At 43.8% G+C, this 21282-nt stretch overlaps 1 protein-coding gene across 9 annotated transcripts in view; it reads right to left on the reverse strand.

The window, feature by feature from the left end:
• Window positions 1-21282, reverse strand: part of TIAM1 (TIAM Rac1 associated GEF 1) — a 189949-nt gene that overhangs the window by 54164 nt on the left and 114503 nt on the right. For 8 of the 9 annotated variants that reach the window (XM_035545776.2, XM_035545784.2, XM_035545778.2 and 5 more), the window contains 7 exons: window positions 20457-20681; window positions 18851-19036; window positions 16266-16412; window positions 14267-14341; window positions 13070-13240; window positions 7128-7232; window positions 3289-3370 (listed from right to left, as the gene is read on the reverse strand). In XM_035545776.2, the coding sequence (XP_035401669.1) occupies window positions 3289-3370; window positions 7128-7232; window positions 13070-13240; window positions 14267-14341; window positions 16266-16412; window positions 18851-19036; window positions 20457-20681 (991 nt within the window). The remainder of the gene's footprint in view (window positions 1-3288; window positions 3371-7127; window positions 7233-13069; window positions 13241-14266; window positions 14342-16265; window positions 16413-18850; window positions 19037-20456; window positions 20682-21282) is intronic. The other variant, XM_050715965.1, reaches the window with a different exon arrangement.

Raw genomic sequence — 21282 nt, forward strand, 5'->3', positions numbered from 1 at the left:
CCAGTGGAGCGTGCCCAAGACTTCGGTTTGAGTCAGCACAAATTAGCAGTTATTAAAGCAATCACCCTTTTGCAGCTGAAATGCTGTTTTGCTGTACTGCCTTCGCTCCAACTACCACACAGTTAAAACAAGGCTGAGCTGCTTCTCAAGTTCTTGTTGTGGCTAACCTTGAGAGGACACCCAACCTTTCCCAAGCTTTTTTTTTTTTTTTTTTTTTTTTTCCAGAAGACAGCTTCCTCCTCCAATCTGTCATTCAACTTTCAGTCAAAAAATAAAATCCAGAGCAATAATTACTAGTAGAATGGGTGTAAGGAGACAGGGAGTTCATCTGGATGAGAAACACCTCAGTCAAGTGTGTATATATAAGCACCTATGTTTGCGTAGATGCATATTTGCATATATATGTATGTCTAGTTTGTATATGGACACATATATGTCAAACGTACAGTTTTTGTCTGGATGAATTCCCCAGGTGCTCACACAAACACGTGTACAAGCACTTTGTGAGAGGAAGGGCAGGAGTGGGTGGAAGTGACAGCGGTTGCATAAGCTGGCATCGCTGCCAGAAAGATTATCATCAAACTGTGCATGGACCCTGAAACGCAGGTGTGGAGAGAGGGGTGGTGACCCAGACAGGGCCTTTTCTTCACCGCAAAGTTTTGATGACAGGAGAACAAAAGTCAGCATCTAAGAGTGCACAGGGCCACATAAAACCAACGCAATGCCACAACAAACCGGCCTCCACAGAACGACCTCAGCCCCCCAGGACAGACAGTTACTCCCAAAAGCACCAACAGAGAGATGTTCCCAATACATACAGGGGCTGGAAGCAGTGGGCTCTCGCTGGGGATGCTCCCTGATTTCTGCCCACACAGCCTTGTGCAAAGAGGCAGGTACCAGTGAAAGAGGCATGTATGTGTGTGCCCAGGCAGCACAGCAACAGAAACCAGCTGACGTGATGAAGGCGAGGTCCAACACACTGGCCAGATACCTCGAGAGCGTCTCGTATCACAGAAATATTGTCAGGATTAATTAATGGCTGCTTGTGAAGGATCCTGAAAATTCACGGTGATTTACAAACATTATCATTGCTATAACTGGAATACTAGCAATAGCAGCAGGCAAGGTCACTAATGATTTTCATAATTTTATTCATTTTTCTTCATTTCATGAAGACTTTTCCAGTTCTTCTGGAGGAATCAAGGCACAGGGGATTTGGACATATGTTTTTTAAATGTGCAAGAAGTATGAGAAGGGTTGAATGAAGCTGCAGACAAGAAGAAAAGCAATTGTAAGAATGAAAAATCCCGTAGCGCCCTGGATGTTCAGCTGTGGTACTGGCTCCTGACGCTGTTCCCAGCACTTGTTCAAGTGCTCGTGAGGGGCTGAGTGAGCTTCTTGTGCTGCCCAGCTGCCTAAGAACCAACTTCAAAAGCAATCCTGCTCGTAGGAAGACTTAGGCGAGATACTTGGAGACTCTGCAGCCATGTTATTGATTTAGACAACTTTCAAAACAAAACCAGTAGCAAGAGCCCTTGAACAATCCCGTTAAAAAAGAATCTATGTGGAAACTACACAGCTCTGATCTTCATGCTGCCATAGCTCGTGTATGGGCTTGCTCTCTGGATTGTAAAAGTATGCATTGGCAACACTCATTCCATAAAGAGACTAAGAGGGCGTAAATGTACTTAACATACAGGACTGGAAAGAATTTCAGAATGAACCCCAGCACCGAGAGAGGGTCAACACAGCTCTGTCACCTCTCCTCTATTCCCCTGCAGGGGAGTATTTCAGTACACACTTGTCACTGTACGACCACATGGTACGGTTACTGAGGCACATACAGACTACAGAAATTCTGCTATTGTTTAAAGTCAAAACAAGTTCTGCCATTTTCTTTCAATGAGAGCAAAGTCAGCTTTTTTGGCGCATTTAGCATTCGCCCTCTGCAGGGTCAGAGCCACTGAACAGATACATCCCATGTATCACGCAGCTGATCCCCTTTCACAGGACATGACAGTGCATTTCGTTGTCTTTCCCACCACTTAAAAAAAAAAAAAAAAGAGAAAGAAAGAAACAGGAAATGCCACAATACCCCTAATTCTTGCAGTCCTTTCAGCCAAAGCATAATTATTGAACCTAGGGCCATTGCTGTGCTAGTTCAGATTTCTTTCTCAGGCCTTCAGTACTCAACCCACAGTCAGTACTACTGCTTTGTAGCAGTGCTCTATATTCGAATGGCCTGCAGCTGTATAATAAGCAGTTCGGGAATTCAGAATTATTCTAGTCATTAAAACAGAATATTTAGATAAACAGTAAAAAGATGCAGATTGGCTTCCCGCAGGGTGGGTTGCACAAATAATGTTAAAAAACACTACAGAACTGTAATTGCTAGACCAAAGGGCAACCTCACCAGGCTGGAGGTTTACAGCTTCAAATATTCAAAAGATAATACAACCACCCCCACGTAAAGATTGGGAATTTTGCTGAAATTACACAGGGAGGAGTTCCCCCATTTTACACGCAGATCTGTAAGATGTGTCAGATTCTGGTTCTAGGAGTCCACGGGGGCTCCTTGAGAACTGGGTGTGCTTGGGACCAGGCTCCCCCAGCCTCAGGAACAGCAGGGCAGGATAGGGACCCACCTTACAGACCTGCAGCAGGCAGGGAAAGGGGACAAGGAGCTTCTCCTGCAACAGCTGCCCAGCTGCAGACCTCGCGAAGCCTCCCACCTGCAGCGATGCTCCTGGCTGCGTCGCTGCCATCGCGCCTGGTGCTGCCCCGGGGGGACTGGGAGAGGATGGGGTGAGGAGGGGGAGACCCCACTGGCAGCCCCAAGCTGCATCAGCAGCCCTCTGCCAAACCCCAGCTCTGCTGCAGGGCCCCCGCGAGCACTGCAAGGCGGACATTCACGTGGGATGTGACAACCAGCAAAGGATGCCATGTGCTGCCAGCACTCAGTCCCACAACCTCTGGTTGTGGTACGTGGTGCTTTGAGAGACTAGAAAAACAAGAAAACATTTGTCCTTTCTGCCACTGTAGCTCTCATCAAAGAGCTGCATATCCCACAGCCTGAACACCGGGAAAAACAGTGCTCAGTGCATTACAAATAAAAGCATCCTGCTTCAGGGCAGGGGAGCGAGCTTTCTGTGCATGGCACAGGAATCGGATGTGCTTTCCTTATTTTGTTCAATGGGCCTTTCAGGTATAGCCATCAATAGCAAGCAGTTACTTACACTAGAATTGACTTGGTAGGAAGATAAAAACAAATTGAGGAGAGATACTTACCATAAATATCAGAGGATGCATCAGACTTCTCTATTTGAATGTGCTGCGTAATTTTCTGACAGATTTCTATTTCTTTGTAAAGCTGAATAGAAAAAAAAAATACATAAAAATACTTTACTGTGGGAGGACACATTAACTGTAATAATTTTGAACAGCCTTCTTTCTTAATTACAGGATGGAGAAATAGACCGTGAGCATTACCTATCAGACAATTTTTCTCCACGTGCATGAAACGTATGAGCAGTGTCACTACGCTGTATGGTTAAGAACATAGTTAAAAAGGAGGAAGCCAACAAAAAAGAAAGGACACATCCATTCCACTCTCTCAATACAATTTTGAGTGCACAAGAAAAAGAGCTTGTATGCCTACTCTTGTATTTAGTGGGAAGTCATCTTTTATCATTAAGTATTTATATTATTTAGAGTAAGACATTGCAGGAATTGAATTATTTTATAGTATTAAAGTCACAGGTAGGGATTTTGCTTCTTAAATACGTTCCTTAATTGCTACAAGACGATCAGACTTTATATGCAGTTCTTTTTTTCAGCATGAAATTTCACCTTTACCATGTTTATGTTTATTTGTGCTGAGAAAAGCGCCCACGTCTTTGAAGTTGTCATTAGCATCCTTCCTGGGAGACCAGCACAAATTCACACCTCCGGGTGGCAACCCAGAAGCCTAAGCACACGCTTGCAATTCGCAAGCCAAACAAGCCCTCAGCTGCACCTCTGCACTCTGTCCCCCTCCCTCAGAGAGCACAGAGTAAGGTAAGAGGAATTATGCTTTTAAATCACTTAGGTTCTTGTGCCTTGTCTTACTTACTGTTGTATCGCAGTCCTACCTCTCAACTCCTAACAAACGAGCTGGTACTGGGGCCTGTCACACCGTCTCAGACGGGGAAATCCCATTTTTCCAGACATTTGGAGACTCCAAACTGACATCTCTGGGAGTCAGCCCTGACTTTCTCAAAGCCATTCTGAAAACCTCAGTCTCAGCACAGGTTTGAAGCTATTTTTTTTTCCATAGCAGAGGCCAGGACTTCACTCACAAACCATCCTTTCATCTTTGGAAAAAATCATACCCACAGGTGAATGAGAGTCCACAGGTAAACATTTTGTTTAAAATGCTGGTGTGACTGTGTAAAAAAGCAATTCCCAATAATTAAGTTAACATTTTAAAACTGTATATTAGTGTTTGGACCGAAGCATTTAATCCACTTCTTTAAAAAAGAAAAGTTACTCATTAGTAAACGGTTCCTTTAATAAATATATAATTTTATCTCCTGCTTCTACCAACACTTATACATCTGTCTGATGCAAATATTATGCGCTACAGAACAGTTGTATACCCACTTAAATGGTTTTATATAGCAAGATAAATTGTAAAATTCAATGAGGATGCCATGCTAGCATTGCTTTTAAAATGTGGTTTTCAAATATGGAAACATATTATTCAACACTTGAAAATGAGTCAAATGACATTCACATAATCTCAGCCAGATTTCAGTAAAGATTTTTTTAAAAGTAGAAAGAAAAAAAAAAGGACTGAAAACTGCAGTGTTTTCAGAACAAAAACTGTCTGAACCCTGCAGTTATTTCAACGAGAAAGCTACCTGGATGAGCACGCAAGACCTGAAACAAGGACGGCTGATGAGGGATCCAGGGCACAGGGATACAGGAACTGCTCGCTGCCTACATCGCGAGAAGAATCTCCATGGAAAGGGAGGCAAATATCTGGGACCCACAGGCTGCTGTGGAGCTGCCCAGACCACAGCCACGACAGGCAGCAGCACTGAGCTGACACCAACATTTCTGTGCCCCATGGACCTACCATCCCAACTCCAAAGGCAGGCAGCGCATTTGGGCTGTGGATGCTCATGCTGCTGGCACCGCAGGTTCGGGGGGGCTCTGCTCGGAGGGGTTTAATAGCAGTACCAGGAGCATCCGGGGCGGGTTGCTAGGCACTGGTGCTCAGGATTGCCTCCTGACGACAGCTGCCCCCTTGATCCACTTCAATCCCTCTGTTCCCCGTAGTGTTTCTTAAAGCAGCTTTGGGGGATCTATCATTACCTGAATTTTCTCGAGCTTGTCACCTGCTTGCTCTTTTTTCCTCTACATTTTTGGTCTTGTCTCAGCAGCCTTTCCCAGGACTACTTTTCACAGTAGCCCCAATGCCTCCACCGGTGAGACTTCCAGAGGTCTCCAGTCTCCTGCTTTCATCTGAAAGCAACAACTAAATCCTGCCCAACGCAGGAACCCAAGTCTGGCACGTCAAGCTTCAGTCAAAACATTCCAACGCTTAGTTTACAATAAAAGGCACTTAAAAATATAACTGCCTGGTGCAGCACCTAATGCTAAATATCCGTCTCCGAGCCCTTAGTAACATTTTTAACACATAATAAACCAAGCTCATGAATTTTTGAAAGACTACGTCAGAACACAAAGCATCACCAGTAATGTTTTAGAGAGGAATGGAATATGGACATTTAATACCCATTTCTTATTTAAATACATCTTCTATATTCTGCAAGAAAAAGGAATACCATCAGAAGAAATGATGTTTACCTTTTCTGCAGTAATGTATTGTAAAAGCATTTTAGTAGGTGGAAGATAGCTCTAGCAAGGTATTATTACAGCAATACTATTATAAAGAGCTTTTCAGGAGACCACAAAAATAGGGTCATTAGTTTCATCATACTGCAAGAGAATAATTTCATTTAATACTTGAATAAAAGTAACTCAGATTTTCTCATGAAACAAGCATACATGCGCATACAAGCACACATACAAATGCCTATTGATTTAATGATACTGCATTAGGTATGATCCTGCCTATGCTATAACCTTTCAGCATGTGAGTAGTCCTACAGACTGTGGAGTTTTGCTGTAATTTCATTTTTTCAGAATAAACAACAAGTGATGACCATGTCAATCCTATATCCCATCAGCATAAGGCAACTCCCCAAAGCCCTTCCAGGCAATGAAAGCCACAATCTGTCTTCTCTGAGTTTTAATCATCGCTCCCAGCTATGTTTCACTTCCCAGTTTTAGTACTTTCTCAGTAACACTTTTTTAACAGTGATAATGGCAAACCCCAGAAGTTCTTTAGTAAATGAACAAAAGCATCCATAACTGGCAAAGTTTTACTTTTCATAAAATAAAACAACCACCAATAAAAAGGACTTTAAAAAGCTTTAGAGCATGCATGTGTAAAATCATAGAGTTAAAGCACGACACTAATTCTGTTTGGTCTTTTTTTTTTCATCTCTGATTTCAAAATTCCTTTTAAGTCTGCTTTTGAGATTCATGATATGAAAACATCCCAATGAAGCAATTAGGAATGTATATTCTCACACATAACTCCAGAGTTTTTAAGTTCAACATTTACCTTCCCATTCAGAAAAAAAAAAAAAGAAAAAAAAAACTTTTGTGTTTCCTCCCTCCCTTAAAAATCAAAGTGATCTGAAGAAGTAGTATTCAGGCCTCAACAGTATGTCTTGAGAATAAACAAGGAAAATAAGAACAAGAGAAAAAGGCATATATCTTGAGAGATATTAAGCTTAAATGTAGGATACAATAACCTTTGCCCATTACCAATGGCTGTTCCTTCTCTCCCTTCCACACAGACCCATGCATGCACACACATAAGCAAAACACAACTCTCTCCACTAGATGAAATGTTTGGAGAGATTACTTTACCACAGGCCAATTTGCTATGGCCGTCATAGCACTGTAATTGCAAGTTAAAAAGCATAACTGCTTATTACAAACACCAGACAAACACTAATTAATAGTGTCCTACACAGTGTCATCTAATTTTGCTCGGGAGGTAGCATTACCAATTCGTAGATATCCTCTTCTGGCTTTGGTACATAAAACTGAATCTGGTTTTCAATCAGGAATTTAAGACGCAGGTAGTGAGCAGAGTGATCCAGCTGGTGAGTCTGTAAGAAATGGAGAAGAGGCTTTGTAAGAGAAGAGCAGTGGCTCAAATTATCTATACTTAGAAAATAGAATGACATTCACAGAGAGAAAAAGGTGGAGGTGCTCCAGCACCATCTGTCGTAACAGGACCATGATCTCCTAACTTGAACAAGAATCCAAACCTTCTCCCCTCCCCCAAAAGCGAGTGCTCATTTAACCTGATCAGGACGTCAAGGGCAGTGCTACTACTCTAAGCAGCCTCTTCACTTCTGCTTATTTCACAATTCTGCTCCATCTCAGGCTATTGCAGGAATAAGCAAACACTATTAAAGCAGAATACTTGGAGCAGACCTTTGTACACACGGTGTGTTTAAAAGGAAACTTTTTTCTGTTTGTTTTTTAGCATCTTCATAATTTAGCAAGTATATATGGTTTAGCTAATTTCAAGCAAGGTTATATAAAAAATCTGTACATCCTTTAAATTCAAAACAACCCAGGATAGGCTGGCTTTAAAAGGCTAAAAGAAGCCGAGAGTTGTGTACTGGATTACCTCCCAGTGGAAACAGGTCACACCATTTTAATGAATTAGTTATAATTAGCTGAGGATATGGCATTTGGTCTGGGAGATGTTAACGACCTTTTCTCAGCACAATTAATAAGCTCAATTTAAGCAGAGGTTAATGCAGTGTGTAATCAAAACACATTGAGAATGGTGATAAACACAAAGAACGTCATTCAGAAGTTACTTTCAAAGTTCGTAAACTGTTGACTAAAGCTAATGAAAAATCCAGAAGTGATTCACAAATACAGCAGGGAAATTCACCTCACCGTCACTTTTGAACTCCCGTTATTATTATATGCCTTTATACATCTGCCTTTTCATCTTGTATTAGCAAATTACCAAAATCTCCAAGGCTGTACTAAAAACAACAGCTCATCTGAAAATTCGTGCACGAATGTCATCGTTTCCTATCTGTTATGTGTTGTCCTCGTGTTTTTTAAAGGCTCACTTATCCGGTTCAAGCCAAGCTGATGATACACTGAGACTCAGCTGACTGATGACACAGTACGGATGATGAGTAATGCACACCGAGTGACCTGCAGAGAAGATCACACCCTGACCGAGCAAACTCTTCAGCAAGTATTCGGAGAACAGCGAGCATTTTTGAAAATCTGGATTAGGCAATGAATAAAAAATAGCTACCAATGCAAAAATAAAAGACAGATCTATTGCTGCACTCTACGTATTGCTGCATTCCAGTATGACCGATTCAAAAACCGAATTATCCTTACATGAAATTGAGTACCTAAAATGGGATAAACCCTGTAATATGGACAAATGCCTAGTTAATTAAATAAGGAATCCGAAATCTATCAAAAGCCAAAATAAAGGAACTGAATGTGGGAGAGCCTCACCGTCTCCCTCCTTTTTCTTTTTTGATAAACATCTCGCCAGCTCTGCTCATTGTTTACTGACCATTTTTCCTAGTTTTGTCTCTTACATGCACATATATATGAACACCCCAGAAATTCCTGGGAAGCAGGATTGGTTGTAATTGTTCAGAAACGATACAATAGAGTCCTAGATTCAGGTTCAGAATAGGTCAGATTAATTTACGATCCCTAGACACAAACTGAAGAGCGTCGTGCACAATAATTAAACAAAAACAGGGAGGAGACATAAAAACACAGATAGCACATCTGAAGACTGGAGAAAGAAGCTTGCGGTGAGTCTCACCGAAAGCCTCTGAAACACTTCAGCCACTTAAAGCCATTAGTGGGGAAAAAAATGATATGTGGAAAACCCATACTAGCAGAAAAATTAACCGGGCAACCTAACAGCCTGCTTCTGCCACTGAATTGAATCTTCCTGTGGTCTCCTGTGCTGAAGATCTCTTATGTCTTCAGCATTTCATACAGCTTCAGGTATGGCCAAGTGAGAGCCACCCAGCAAGTGCCAGGTCAGCCAGATTTACGCTGTGTAATTATGTGTAATTTAACATAGCCCAGGGTTCAGCGAGAGCCCCCATCCACAGCTGTGTGTTTTTGTTGCTTCCAAGCAGACCTCTGAACACCTTGCCATTGCAGAGGACATCCAAAGAGACGCTTCTCGGTGTGCCCGAGGGCTAGTCAGAAGGCCAGCAGAGATCACAACCTGTTGTAGAGGGACATCGGTGGATCCAGCTCGGGGCCTCGAGGCGCTCGGGCGCAAGACGCCGCAGGCTGGGAGCTGCCTCAGCTGCACTGGTGGGGCAGGTTGTGCTCACGTCTGCTTGCCCCGCGCTGTTCAGCCCCTGCCCTGATACCATCTTAACAGAGGAGCCGTCCCCGCAGGCGGGTGGCTTGATCTACCCTTCCCAGAGGTCCTTGAAAGGGCTCCTGCTGGCTTTGATACCGGCACTGCATCAGGCACAGGGACGGGTGCTGACGCCTCTGATCTCACACCCGTCGGTCCTGCAGGGAGACTTGCTCGGGAGAAAATTGTGCAGGACATTTTGGAGAGTAGGAGGGAGCTAAACACAAGATGACGGATGCTGCATGGAAGCTCTGAGCTATCCAGAGCAGGGCACTGCCGAAAGAGGCCACTGGATAAATCTCACATAGCTTTTGAGCCACTCATTTCTTCCAAGAAACACCATCGGCCATGGTGGATACCGCTGCATCCACTGCACTGCATCCACTGCAATGCAGCCCCATCCATGCCAGGAAATGGCAGTCATCACCGTTAAAGCTGTGATGCTGCAGCACATGAGCCAGAACATTTAGTTAATTAAAAATTGCATAGCTGCAGCAAGGCCTTGTCTGTAGCGAAATTTGACACTAGTAATTTTCAAATAGAGGCACAATTGTCTACTGAAGTGAAAGGAAAAGGTCCTCTTGAAGAGGAAACAGCCAGTCTGCCCTAAAAGCCATACTTTTAATCTACTTTTTTTCTTCTTCTTTTTTTTTTTCTGTTGCTGGTCTAGCTGCATCCATATGCAGGAAGGTGGGAGCAGAAACAGTGCAGCTTTAGCGATATTCATATCCTTTCAAGACCACCCAAAACACCTTTTAGCAGTACAAATAAGCTGCTTGGTTTATTTATTTCTCTCCTAATAACTCTGGCTATGTCTGGACTAAATTAAGCAACTAACCCAATTTAAAGCCTAACCTGACAGCTTAACCGATGTGCTCTTGAGGAACAATTTACAGGCTGGGGTGTGAAACAATTCAACAGGCTCCGGGTGGCGTAGCGGGTCGGCACATAGCCTGAACACTTCATCCATTTCAGCTCCCCTCCAGTTAAACTGGGGAGAGGCACCTCCGGAGGACCATTCAGCCTGACCTCAGACATGTCCAAGGCAGCTGGATTCATCCCGCTGCATGACTCCTGTCTCAGGACAGGGACATACAAGAAAGGGCGTATTTTTTCAGCTCGGCGTGGGAGACGGAGTTAGCACTGAAGTTACAGCATCGCGGAAACATGCTGGTGAGCCCATCGTGTTACTCCGGCTTTGCACCTGTGTGGCCCGAGCCTTTTCTGCTGGAACACATCAGCTCAAAATCAAAGCAAGCCCACAGAGCATCAGGCTTAAGTCGCTGCCTGGAGACTTTTAGCACAGATCCAAAGAGCATGGGGAAATCTGCTTCTTGCCCCTCACGCCGTCTATTTCAGTAACAGTGGGAAAACAGAAGCTCTTTTGCTTCTCACTTTTTATACAGTTCAGGCAAAAGACTAAATGCCACGTGGTCTGCTATGCTCGATTTTTGGTGTTATTCTCTCCATACTGCTTCTGCCTACATCCATATGTACTGTACGTGTTTCTACTCAATTTTAAGACATAATGTTATGCAAATTTTAGTAATATGTACACACACGATCACACCTATAGCTATTATCCAATGGAAACAATTTAATGTATCTATACTGACTTTTTTGCCTTCCAAGAGAGGCTATTAGTTAAATCTTAGGAGAAATATTCGAGAAACCACTTTAAAATATGCTTTAGACTCTCCTCCCACCAATCTTGAATCATAAAAGTGTCATAAAGCAGCCTCCAAAACCTAACTCGCTGTATAATAACAAGCAGCAATGTTAGTATAAGAACACATTTTCTACAATGACTTGAGTGCACTTAATGTTCTCCAACAGAATAATCAAGCTCAGTTTAATAGCACAGATAGATTTAACCACATCTACAAACATGAAGAGGTTTATATGAAATGTAGATCTTGAAATGTTTACTATACCAGAACTTGACTGGTTCTCAGATGGCAGATGGCAAACTGATGTGAAATGATGTGGATCAGATATTAAAGGGGGGAAAATGAGCTGAATGCAAGAGACAGAAGAAAGAGATTGATTATTAAAAGTGATAGAAAAGAAGGCATCCATCAGTGTTTTCCAGACTGAAAACTCTTACAGAAAAGGAAAGAAACAGATAATAGCTGTTTAAAAAAACAAACACTCACCCACCTCCCAATCTCCCTACACACCACCACCCACTACGATCGAAAACACAGTGAGAGACTAGATCCTCCGCAGGTTGATACCGAAACCGATGGAGCTACACCAAGTTACTCCAGCTAAGGATGTGGCCCACTGAGTTAATCACTCTTACCCAAAGGAAAATATAAGCCCTAAAAATAAATCATTACTAATAATGTGTCATCCAGCTTCCCTATTATGTCTCTCCAAAAATGTCATCTTTTCCTGAATACAATGAAGAGCTTTCACAAGCTGCAGCAGCCTTTAATAGTGCACCTGGCAGAGAGATAAGCACACTGTATAATTATTCCAAACAAACGCCTTTCTCTCACCTTCCCTCTCTTTGGAAGCACATGCAACATGTTCTAGAAGTCCCCGAAGTTAAGCGCCTAACAGCAATAAATGTTTTCTTTTCTTTTGCTGTTGTTGTTGTACAAAAGAGGACTCACTTTTCAGAGCAGCACGTGACACGAGTTGGATCTAGTTTGCAGTCAGCTGGTTAGTGGAAAACATGCATTATGCGGATGCCAGAACTGAAAGCTTGTATTTAATTTGTCAAAGCTTTAAACTTCTCTGCTGAGACATAACTGTTTTTAATGGCCAAATGTCTGATATTTCATCTCGCAAAGAAATCCAGGTGTTTTTTCTGCAGATAAAAGCTTTCTTCTCTCTTCCCTCCCACCACCTACACGAGGCCAGTCTGCCTCCGCAATGCAGACAGCAAACACCGGCACCTTCTCCCACTCCTGGCACCGCTGGTTCTCTGTGCCTTCCTCCCTCACGCCAACCAGAGGGAGGAAGCAGCGCGGGGAAGGAAGGAAGAACAGCACCTGGAAACAGGGTGACCTGGAAGAGATCAGCCCGCTTGTCTGGTGGTGGAGGGAAGAGGTTATGGGGGGGTTTGGTGGAGTTGGGGGCACCGGGATGGTCGAGAGAGCATGGGGCAACTGCATGACTCCAGCAAAAGGAAACGGGATGGGGGACAGGGGCTGGGACGCTGGGGGCAGAGAGAGAAAGGAGAAGGGTCCCGTGCACAGCTTGGCTTCTGGTAAAGGGAGAGCGGGTGGGTGGGTGGGTGAGAGGCAGCAGCACCAGTGGGGCAGGGTGTGAAGGCACTTCAGAGACTCACGCACAGTGCCCGGAGTGGAAAAGGCAAAAATCAACCCGCCTTCCTCTCCTCACACCCACGACAAGTTTAACTCCAACTGTGTTTGTCCTATGTGGTGCTAGCGTGATTTTACTGAAAAATTCAGTGTAATTCACGTTTTTCATCTAACATACTCAAGCACAGGAGAAATTCACTGTAAAGTTTAACCAAAAGGACTCAACTCAAAGTGCTCAGTGTTGTAGGCATTTTGCCCTGCTCCAGGGCACGCTGCCGGCCTTTACCTTGCAAATCATTTCCAGCACATCTCGAGTGGTGTCCCCAGGGCGGATGACTGTCAGAGCAGGCTGGTTGTTCGGCAGGCAGAACCAGGACGGCGTAAAATACTCGTGAACCCAAATATCACAGTCGGGATTGTGCTGATGGACACTGCTCAGCGCCACTTCTTTTTCCCTCTAAACAGACAAAATCCATTATGACTCTAAGAGCCAAGTAAGATCTCCTTCTTCATCAGTTACAAGTGTAAGGAACATTATATGGTGTATAAAAAAGCCCTTCAACAGTGAAGACATTTTATTCATAAACCTAGATTGAAGGCTTGTCTGGACTGGAAAACTTTGCAGTTTTACCTGAGCAGTATAAAGTCTGCCTTCCCGTGCCACCCACACAGCTAAGCTGGTGCAATGTGTGTATCCTGGGATTTCACCCTATGGCTATTGGGAATGCTAGGAATGCAACAAAAAATAATAATGATAAAAAGAGGTTTAAAATTAAAACTTTGCACTTTATCTCCCAGTAAACCAATCCAAGGCCAACAAAACTGATGTAGGAGCTGCATTTCCTATACCCAGCAATGGCAAAGTAGAAAATCTTAGCATTTATTTTGATTTTCCTGTCTTTTCTATATCCATATTATACTATGAGCTATAAATCTCCACGAAGTGATGAAGCTGCAGAACTGCTATTTGCTTCAAGTGGGCTCACGCAGCTAAATCCATATTCACTAGATGAAGAATGTGCCCCTTAGCACTGTCTTAATGCTGTTTTCTGGGGAAAGAGAAAGCAGTTGTAATTGTTTCTACAAATGCAGAAGCTCTCAGGAGCACATGAAAACAAAACAGAAAACTGTGCTTCATCGTTGCAATAACCCTAAATTATGAAAATCCCATATGGTCACCATAATAAGCTACTTCCCAGAACCAGTGGAGTCTGGTCTTCCTGTGGGAAGGCACCTCCCTGGTGTGCAACACTAACACTCCTCTGGGCCTGGCACCTCTCTCTGTGCTCATGATGCCAAGTGCAGTAAACGCTTGACCATGGGCAATCAGCTCAGACTGCCCTACAACACACAGAGGATCCCCTCTCCTCTTCTCCTTTCCTCTCCTCTCCTCTCTTCTCCACTCCTTTCCCCTCCTCTCCCCCCCCCTCCCAGTGGCTCCACGTTCCCTCTTGCATCCCAAAACCAATGCTGCTGCATTCACCTTGCCATCTGGGACCGTGTCGTCAAAGATTCCTTCGAGGGATTTCTTTACTGAATCAACTCCTTCACCAAACACCTGAGGAACAGAGCAACTCTGTTTTAAAACATGAGCAAACCTCTGCACCATCTGCAGGACAGACTAAGGCCTGACCTGATTGAACCGCTGCATCATAGGGGTTCAGGGTGAACAATGTATCTAATACCTAGCATGGAAATCAAACTGAAAAATGTAAGCATTCATCTCAAAAACACAGGAAAAGAGCAAAATACCAGCTTGTTAAAAAGGATGGGGAGTGCAGTGTAAGCTGGTTGCTGGGCACCACACTGAAAGATGAGATGCCGATTGTGCTCAGTGGTCTGTCACTGGCTTACTATGCAGAGCTGGGCAGATTTTATCTCCTTTTGTGTTCAGTTTCCCCATCTGTAACAGGGTGGGGGACTGCACGGGACTGTACCAGACAGGCACCCAACAAGGCACACCTGCAAAACCCAGCTTGCCCTGTGCACAGCTCTAAATTAGCTGCAGCTGAGCGTAGGGGAGAAAAACAAGGTTTTTGCTACAGCAGAAGCTTAAGCTTAAAACTCAAAAGTTAAATTTTACAGCTCTACGTCACCCCAGGTTTATGATCAAGTTGCTGGTTTTGACTGTGAACTATACTGTACCCAAAATGAAGCAGAAACAGGTCACCTCACTTAAAGAATTTACAGTTTACTGCCTCAGCTTTGGGAATAATTGCATACTACTACGTAAGCGCAGGGGAAAAGCATGCAGATATTATATTCAGACATTCCAATACTTTCTCAAAACTTCACTTTTTCTTTGACTCTCTCCAGCACGACTTTTCTTTAACCTGGAACAAAATCCCTTTTCATGCCTGGGAGTAATGGAGGAGATAGGGGGCTGGGGATGGGGGCAGGGACAGGAAGCATGAATGCATTTATCCCTGCTGCAAGAGAAAAAAAGTGAGTTCAAAATACAGGGTGAAGACACAGCACAGGCAAGATCCTAGCTCAGGACAAGGGATTGTTCTTGATGTGGGGAAAATAAGTACAGAGCAAGAGCCACAGCAGCAGCGCGAAGAATTGAGAATGTGCTCACAGAGGCATCTGGTACTTCCCAGCGAAACCCACAGCTTTTGCTCAGGCATTAGATATTAGTTCAACTTTTAATGTCTCACTAAAAACAAGCTCAACAATTTTACAGCATTAATCTCTGCTAAACAAAACAAACACCCACTGGTGCTTTAAAAGAAGGAAGGACTAATCACAGGGCACAGAACAAAACAGGTCCTGAGCGTTCCCCCCCTCAAAAAGTGAAAGAAGACAAAGAAAAGGCAACATTTCTTGCAATTAGATGAGGTATGGCTCTCAAAAACTGAAAGCTGTAATTAGAGATGCTTGGAAAGAATAACAGGGAAGTACCTTACTACCACACTGAAACACATTTTCTAGAGAAATATCTGGGGAGTGACTGGGTGGAAAGGTTTCACCTTTAGCTTTTTAAAAATTCAAAGCAAAACAGCAACTGTCCCTACTAAATACAAAGCTTTTTGTTATTTTAGAAAGTTTTTTCCAAACTCAGCTACACTTAAAATATTCTACAAACTCATATTTTTGATTTAAAGAAACAAACAAGTCTCCACTTTCTTTTTCTTCCAAAGCTATCTGGGTTATACTGTTGCCTTGTTACTCCTGAGTTTAAGAGAACAGCAAAAGCTGAAGCAACAAAAATGCAACAGTAGTAACGCAACCCAGTCAGCAAAAAAAGGTATAAATCCAAAGCTCATTTGAACAGGAGCTGCTGTATACTTATCTGTAATTACAGTCACTGATTTTTGAAGAGGATGTGGAATGTGACGACTACACACCGTGGAAGATTAAGCAAGCAAGCTGAAGGTTGGATGTGTGTGTGCTTGATGTAAGTGACTCTGCACGAGCTACATTCTGCATGCTAACAAGTCAGCCTTGAAACTAACACCTCAAAACTTCCACACGCTTACCTGATTGATGCTTGGCCTCCCTTGCTTTTTCTTCGAGGTAGTATCCAGCCCCCAGAGAGAAGAAAACCTGCTTCTCCGCTTACTGGCAGATCTGGACATGGCCTGCGTCCGTCTCCTCACTCCAGACTCCCCGGTGCGAGCCGCCACCTGTCAATGCCACATGGTTTGCAAATCAAAGGTTGCAGCATCCCACAGCACCACCGCTTACATAAGCTAACATTGCAATATCCTTAAAACAAAGGCAAATGCTGTAGCAATAATGCAGCAACGCACAACAGGGACAATCTTGATGCTGCCAGGCTGCCTCCTTCTCACTGCAACATAACTCTTTTCTTCCAACATCAAGAATTAAAAATTAAAAGGGACAGCACCGCATGTTTCTTGGCATTTAATATGAGATATTTCAAAGCAACCTACTCAGCACAGAGAAAAGCCTCAGCACCAGCGAAGGTGTTTTTTTTTTTAACTTTATTTTATAATGAGGTTTCAAAGCTGGACATACAGAACCTGGGATTTCAAAACTTATCTGCTACTTCCAAAAAGTCTGGTCTTTCTCCTTGCTCTTTCCTGTGAAAGCACTCTGGGCATCCTGGAACTGACTCACAACTTTTACAAGGCCAGATAAAGGTCTGCAAATAGCTCAGGGTATTTAAAACCTACATTTCCTTACTGATACACAACTTTGGGAAGAGTGGGCAAAACACAAGAAGAAAAGGGAGCTGAAATGACCCTTTCGATTAGAGCAGTGTTAACTGCTTGGGTGCTTGAAAACTGGCCTGTGGCAACCCTTCCAGAGGGGAAAGCTATTTGCCTTTACTGAGACCAAATATTTGGGGAGCTGTTTCCCAAATAAGGAAGCTCTGGTAGAAATTACTGCAACATTAGTCAGAGGTGAAGTGTTTAGGCCAAAGTTGAAACAGATTTCCTATCCAGAGGTGGAATCAGGACAGCGAGCTCCTCTCTTGTGAAAAAGGGAGTGTTAAGAGAGATGGCAGGTATGAACGGGAGCAAAAGGCGAAGCTAGACAGACAGACAGACAGACCCACCCTGCAGACTTGGCCGTGCGCTTCCTGGAACGCCTTTGTACTCAATTCCCACACCCGAAACTACCGAAATGCGACTGTCATTTGGCAACCCCAGCTGGAACAGCCAAACCTCTGAGTGATGCCCCAAGCTAAGGAGCTGAGGAACTGGTTGTTTGGGTACAGAAGATACAAAAACCCCTGTAAAGTTGGGAATAACAGAAGGCTGGCCCGTGTATCCAGGGAACTGTCACTGTATGAGCAATGGTGAGTCTTGTTCAGGAACGCTGAGAAATCAAGGAAAAGGAGAACTTAAACACAACTGCAAGTTTCCCGATTTCCCCAGCCTGGCCTCGTGAGAGGTTTCTTAGCTGTACCAGGGACGTTGTACGGAGGCACCAGGAAGACTGAGCACATCCTCTGGCTAATGCAATCAAGAATATCTTCAGGCGAGCTAGGGATGCCGTGCTATCAGCATGCAGCATCCAGCTGGAGCCTGAGACTTCGCTGCACCAAATCCGCGCTATCGAGGGCAAAGGGGGACACGGGAGTTTGCTTCAAGTAAAGAAAGCACGTGTCTTTTCCAACACGACACATTCAAAACATTTTTTCTCGCTTGGCTCTCAAGAGACACCAGCATGAAGAGGCAGACTGTTTTTCAGGCTAACACTCAGTGCTTTGCTAGATGCAAAAAAACAAGCACAAATGTAAATTACAGCCCGCCACTTAAAAAAAAATACATAAATCCACTAGCAATTATCAAGATGATGACGCTAATCTTTTCATATATAAAAGAATAAAACGCCCCTGACTGAATTACAGCTCTGGATTCAATTGAAGGGTACAGCTGACATCTACAAGACAACAGTGGAGCTCAGCTATTTCTGTGAAGCTCCAGGAGCCCAAGCCGAAACTACAGGAACATAATTTAAATTCATTAAAAACTCACCGCTTTGCAATACACTTCCCTGTATTTTTCAAAGCTGGGTTGTTACATGATTTAAACAACCATTTTAAACATTATTTGCCATACCATAAATAATGGAGAAGAACATTTCCCCTCCCTTGTGGAGCATCAGGTGCTGATCACTGGAGACAGGATATTAAACTAATTGGTCAGTAGCTTCATCCACATGGTAGAAAGCAAGCCATGCTCAAGACAAGCTAAGCCAATACATGCTGAGAGCCTCAGAAAGATTCCCATTGACCTCACAGGGATTTTGGATCAAGCCCACGTATGTGAACATTAGAGATGAGCCCGCTCCTGTGACAGGAAGACCTGTTTCTAGAAAGCATGTTTATATTGCAGAGGTGGAAATCAAAATCATACATTTAGGAGAAACACGGTTCTTCCACTTTCATAAGGCCATGGCTTGCAAGTACCTGCCTGTTAGTTCGTACCCAGGACACATTTGCCTTTCAGGCAGTGGAACATTCTGCATGCTAAGGTAAGGGCACACCCCACAGGCACAGACTGCTGTTTGTCACCTCCATCTTTGTGTCGGGCACGTGAAGCGATCTGCAGGTTGGCAAAGATGACCCCTGGCCTCTGTTCAAACTTACCAGCGCGTGGAATGAAGAGACTGAAAAGATTCCAAGACGGCCCATTGCAACTTTAGTCGGACGGCTGGCAAAAGCAAGCAGTCTTTTAGGGTTTGGGAGCTCCCCTCCTTGGAGACTAGCCAAGTAACAGCGGTACCGAAATAGATCCATCTGGAACTGTTCAAGATTTTGTTCCCAAACGAAAATCTGCATACAGCAAAGATTGAGTGAGATGCAGGAGAAGTGGAGAGAACAAGAACAGAGTGGTAAATATCTTGAAAAAAGTCTACTGTTCCCATCATTATATCTTCATTTTCAAATTAAAGACACTTTGATTCACCTTCTTTCTCACTCTCCCCTACCCTCCCAACTCCCAAAAGGATAAGAATATTTTTTAAAGTTTTCATTAGATGTAAAACAATTTTTTATGTTCAAGGCAAACATCTTCTCCTAGGACAACTGCCCCTTTGATACAACGCTAATTAATAGGACTGAAATTCCATTTTTAATTTTCCTTGTATTCCATAATTCTCTTCTCAGCAGTCCCTTAACAGGCTTCTTTCATGCATCAATGGCAGCTGAGAAACAAAAAGACCCAAAAACACCCAATTCCACAAATAGAGCACCCCAAACCAGCAGCTGCAGCAGCAGCATTGCTGTAAGCATCAACAGAGCTGGCTATACTTGAAAAAGTGTAGTACACTGGGAATAATTAATCTTATCAGTGGAAGAGCACTGTAATCAGTCTATGTGAGGACTTATTTAAATAATTCAAATTGCTGATAGGAAACAGTTTCAAAGTGTTTAGAAAAACTCAAGTTATGTAAAACGAGAGACTGCTTTGCCCTCTCGCTGTGACTGACAGCTTTTGAGTGGAGCCCTGTGAATGGTGGCACGCATCTCCCCCCTCTCTCACAGGCTTCTAGGCAGTACAAAATCTCTTTAGCTTACTCCGTTAGGGCCCTGGTCGCTCCCTATAGTTTGCATTACAGGCACATTTGGCAGCCGTGGTAAAAGAGCTACAAACTAATGAAGCAGGCACCATATGTTAGTTTCCTAAAATAAGGTGCCGCTGCAACAGTGGGAGAGACATCTGCTCTAGGCTCTCTGCTTCTCAAACACAACTACGCTGTCCACTTGAAGTCAGAGAGACCGGTCCCACGGGGCAGCGAGCGCTGCAGCCATGAGGCCAGCGCAGACCCTCACAACAAGCAGAAACCAGGGATGGCTTCTTCTTCCCATCTGCCCGTGGAAGAACCGGCCCCTTTCATGCTGAAGATAATGCCAACTGCAGCATTTGCTGGTCTACGATCAGTTCTTCCCAACAACATCCTGATGTGTGGTAGCCTCTTCACTCCCCAAAGCCCTCACTCAACCTCTGTGCGGCTGGCCAAATCTCTTGTTTTGCTGTTTGTTTCCTGTGCTGTACCTTAGCACACGTTGTTTGGAGAAATGGTGCGGCTAGGGCAGCTGGCACCACTATCCTGCCCACACACGTCCTGTCTACTCAGGGGAGCTCTGCCAGCACACACATAGGGCAGAGTGTGAGCAGACAGATGTGCTGCTAATCTGAAGAAGGCCCTAAACATTTGCTAGGGGGCCGTTTCATATAGGCAAGCAAGATTACTTGATCCAGTATGGTCTTCTTCTTCTTGGAGTCCGTTACTGAGGACAGCTGCATTTCACCCATTTTCTTCATCTTCTCATCCATATCGATCTTCTGCTCCAGCTTCTTTATCTCAGTTTTCAGGAGCTTGACGGTGTCCTCTTTGTGATGCTGCCTTGCCACTGCAGTTGCACAGGCTGAATGGATCGCAGTGATCCAGTTCTCGAGTTCCGTCTGGCTAGAGGTCTGAAGAGAAGGGAAGCAGGGAAAAGAAGTCAAGATCCTCTTTACAACTGATTGGAGATTAACAAACACAATTCCAAGGAGTTCCCTTTCCCTTTGATCTTAAGAATCAAAGCCTTAAATCCACTTACGAGAGAAGTAATAAAAGACCCTCATTCTTAAACAGGCCGTTTTTAGCGTAGCACCAGGCCTTCAGCACACAGAATTACACCTACATCTGCATTTTGCAGCTGTACAGTGTTCTCCAGCAAGTTCTTAGGAATTACCTTCCTTGTTCTACGCAGTGTTGCCGGAACTTGTAGCTCATCATTTAATGGCATTTTCTAAACTCTCAGTTCCTTAAAGCAGAAAATGCAGCAGTCTATGTGCTCTTCACAGTATGGAGAGCTTATTTGGCATGCAATGGTTAATAATAAATTAATGGCGTAAGACCTGACCATGATATCTATTACTGATTTTATTATGATGCAGACAGAGAAGCTTTCCCCTTCTGAAGATCCCAAAGCTCTCTGAAGATGACCCTATTACTATTAAAGTCAAGCTCATCATAATGTTAATGGCACTGGCACTGTCTCTTCCCAAGCTTGTGTACGATAGTTTGGGG

Source organism: Cygnus atratus, chromosome 1 (genome assembly GCF_013377495.2).
Source record: "Cygnus atratus isolate AKBS03 ecotype Queensland, Australia chromosome 1, CAtr_DNAZoo_HiC_assembly, whole genome shotgun sequence".
Lineage (NCBI taxonomy): Eukaryota > Metazoa > Chordata > Aves > Anseriformes > Anatidae > Cygnus > Cygnus atratus.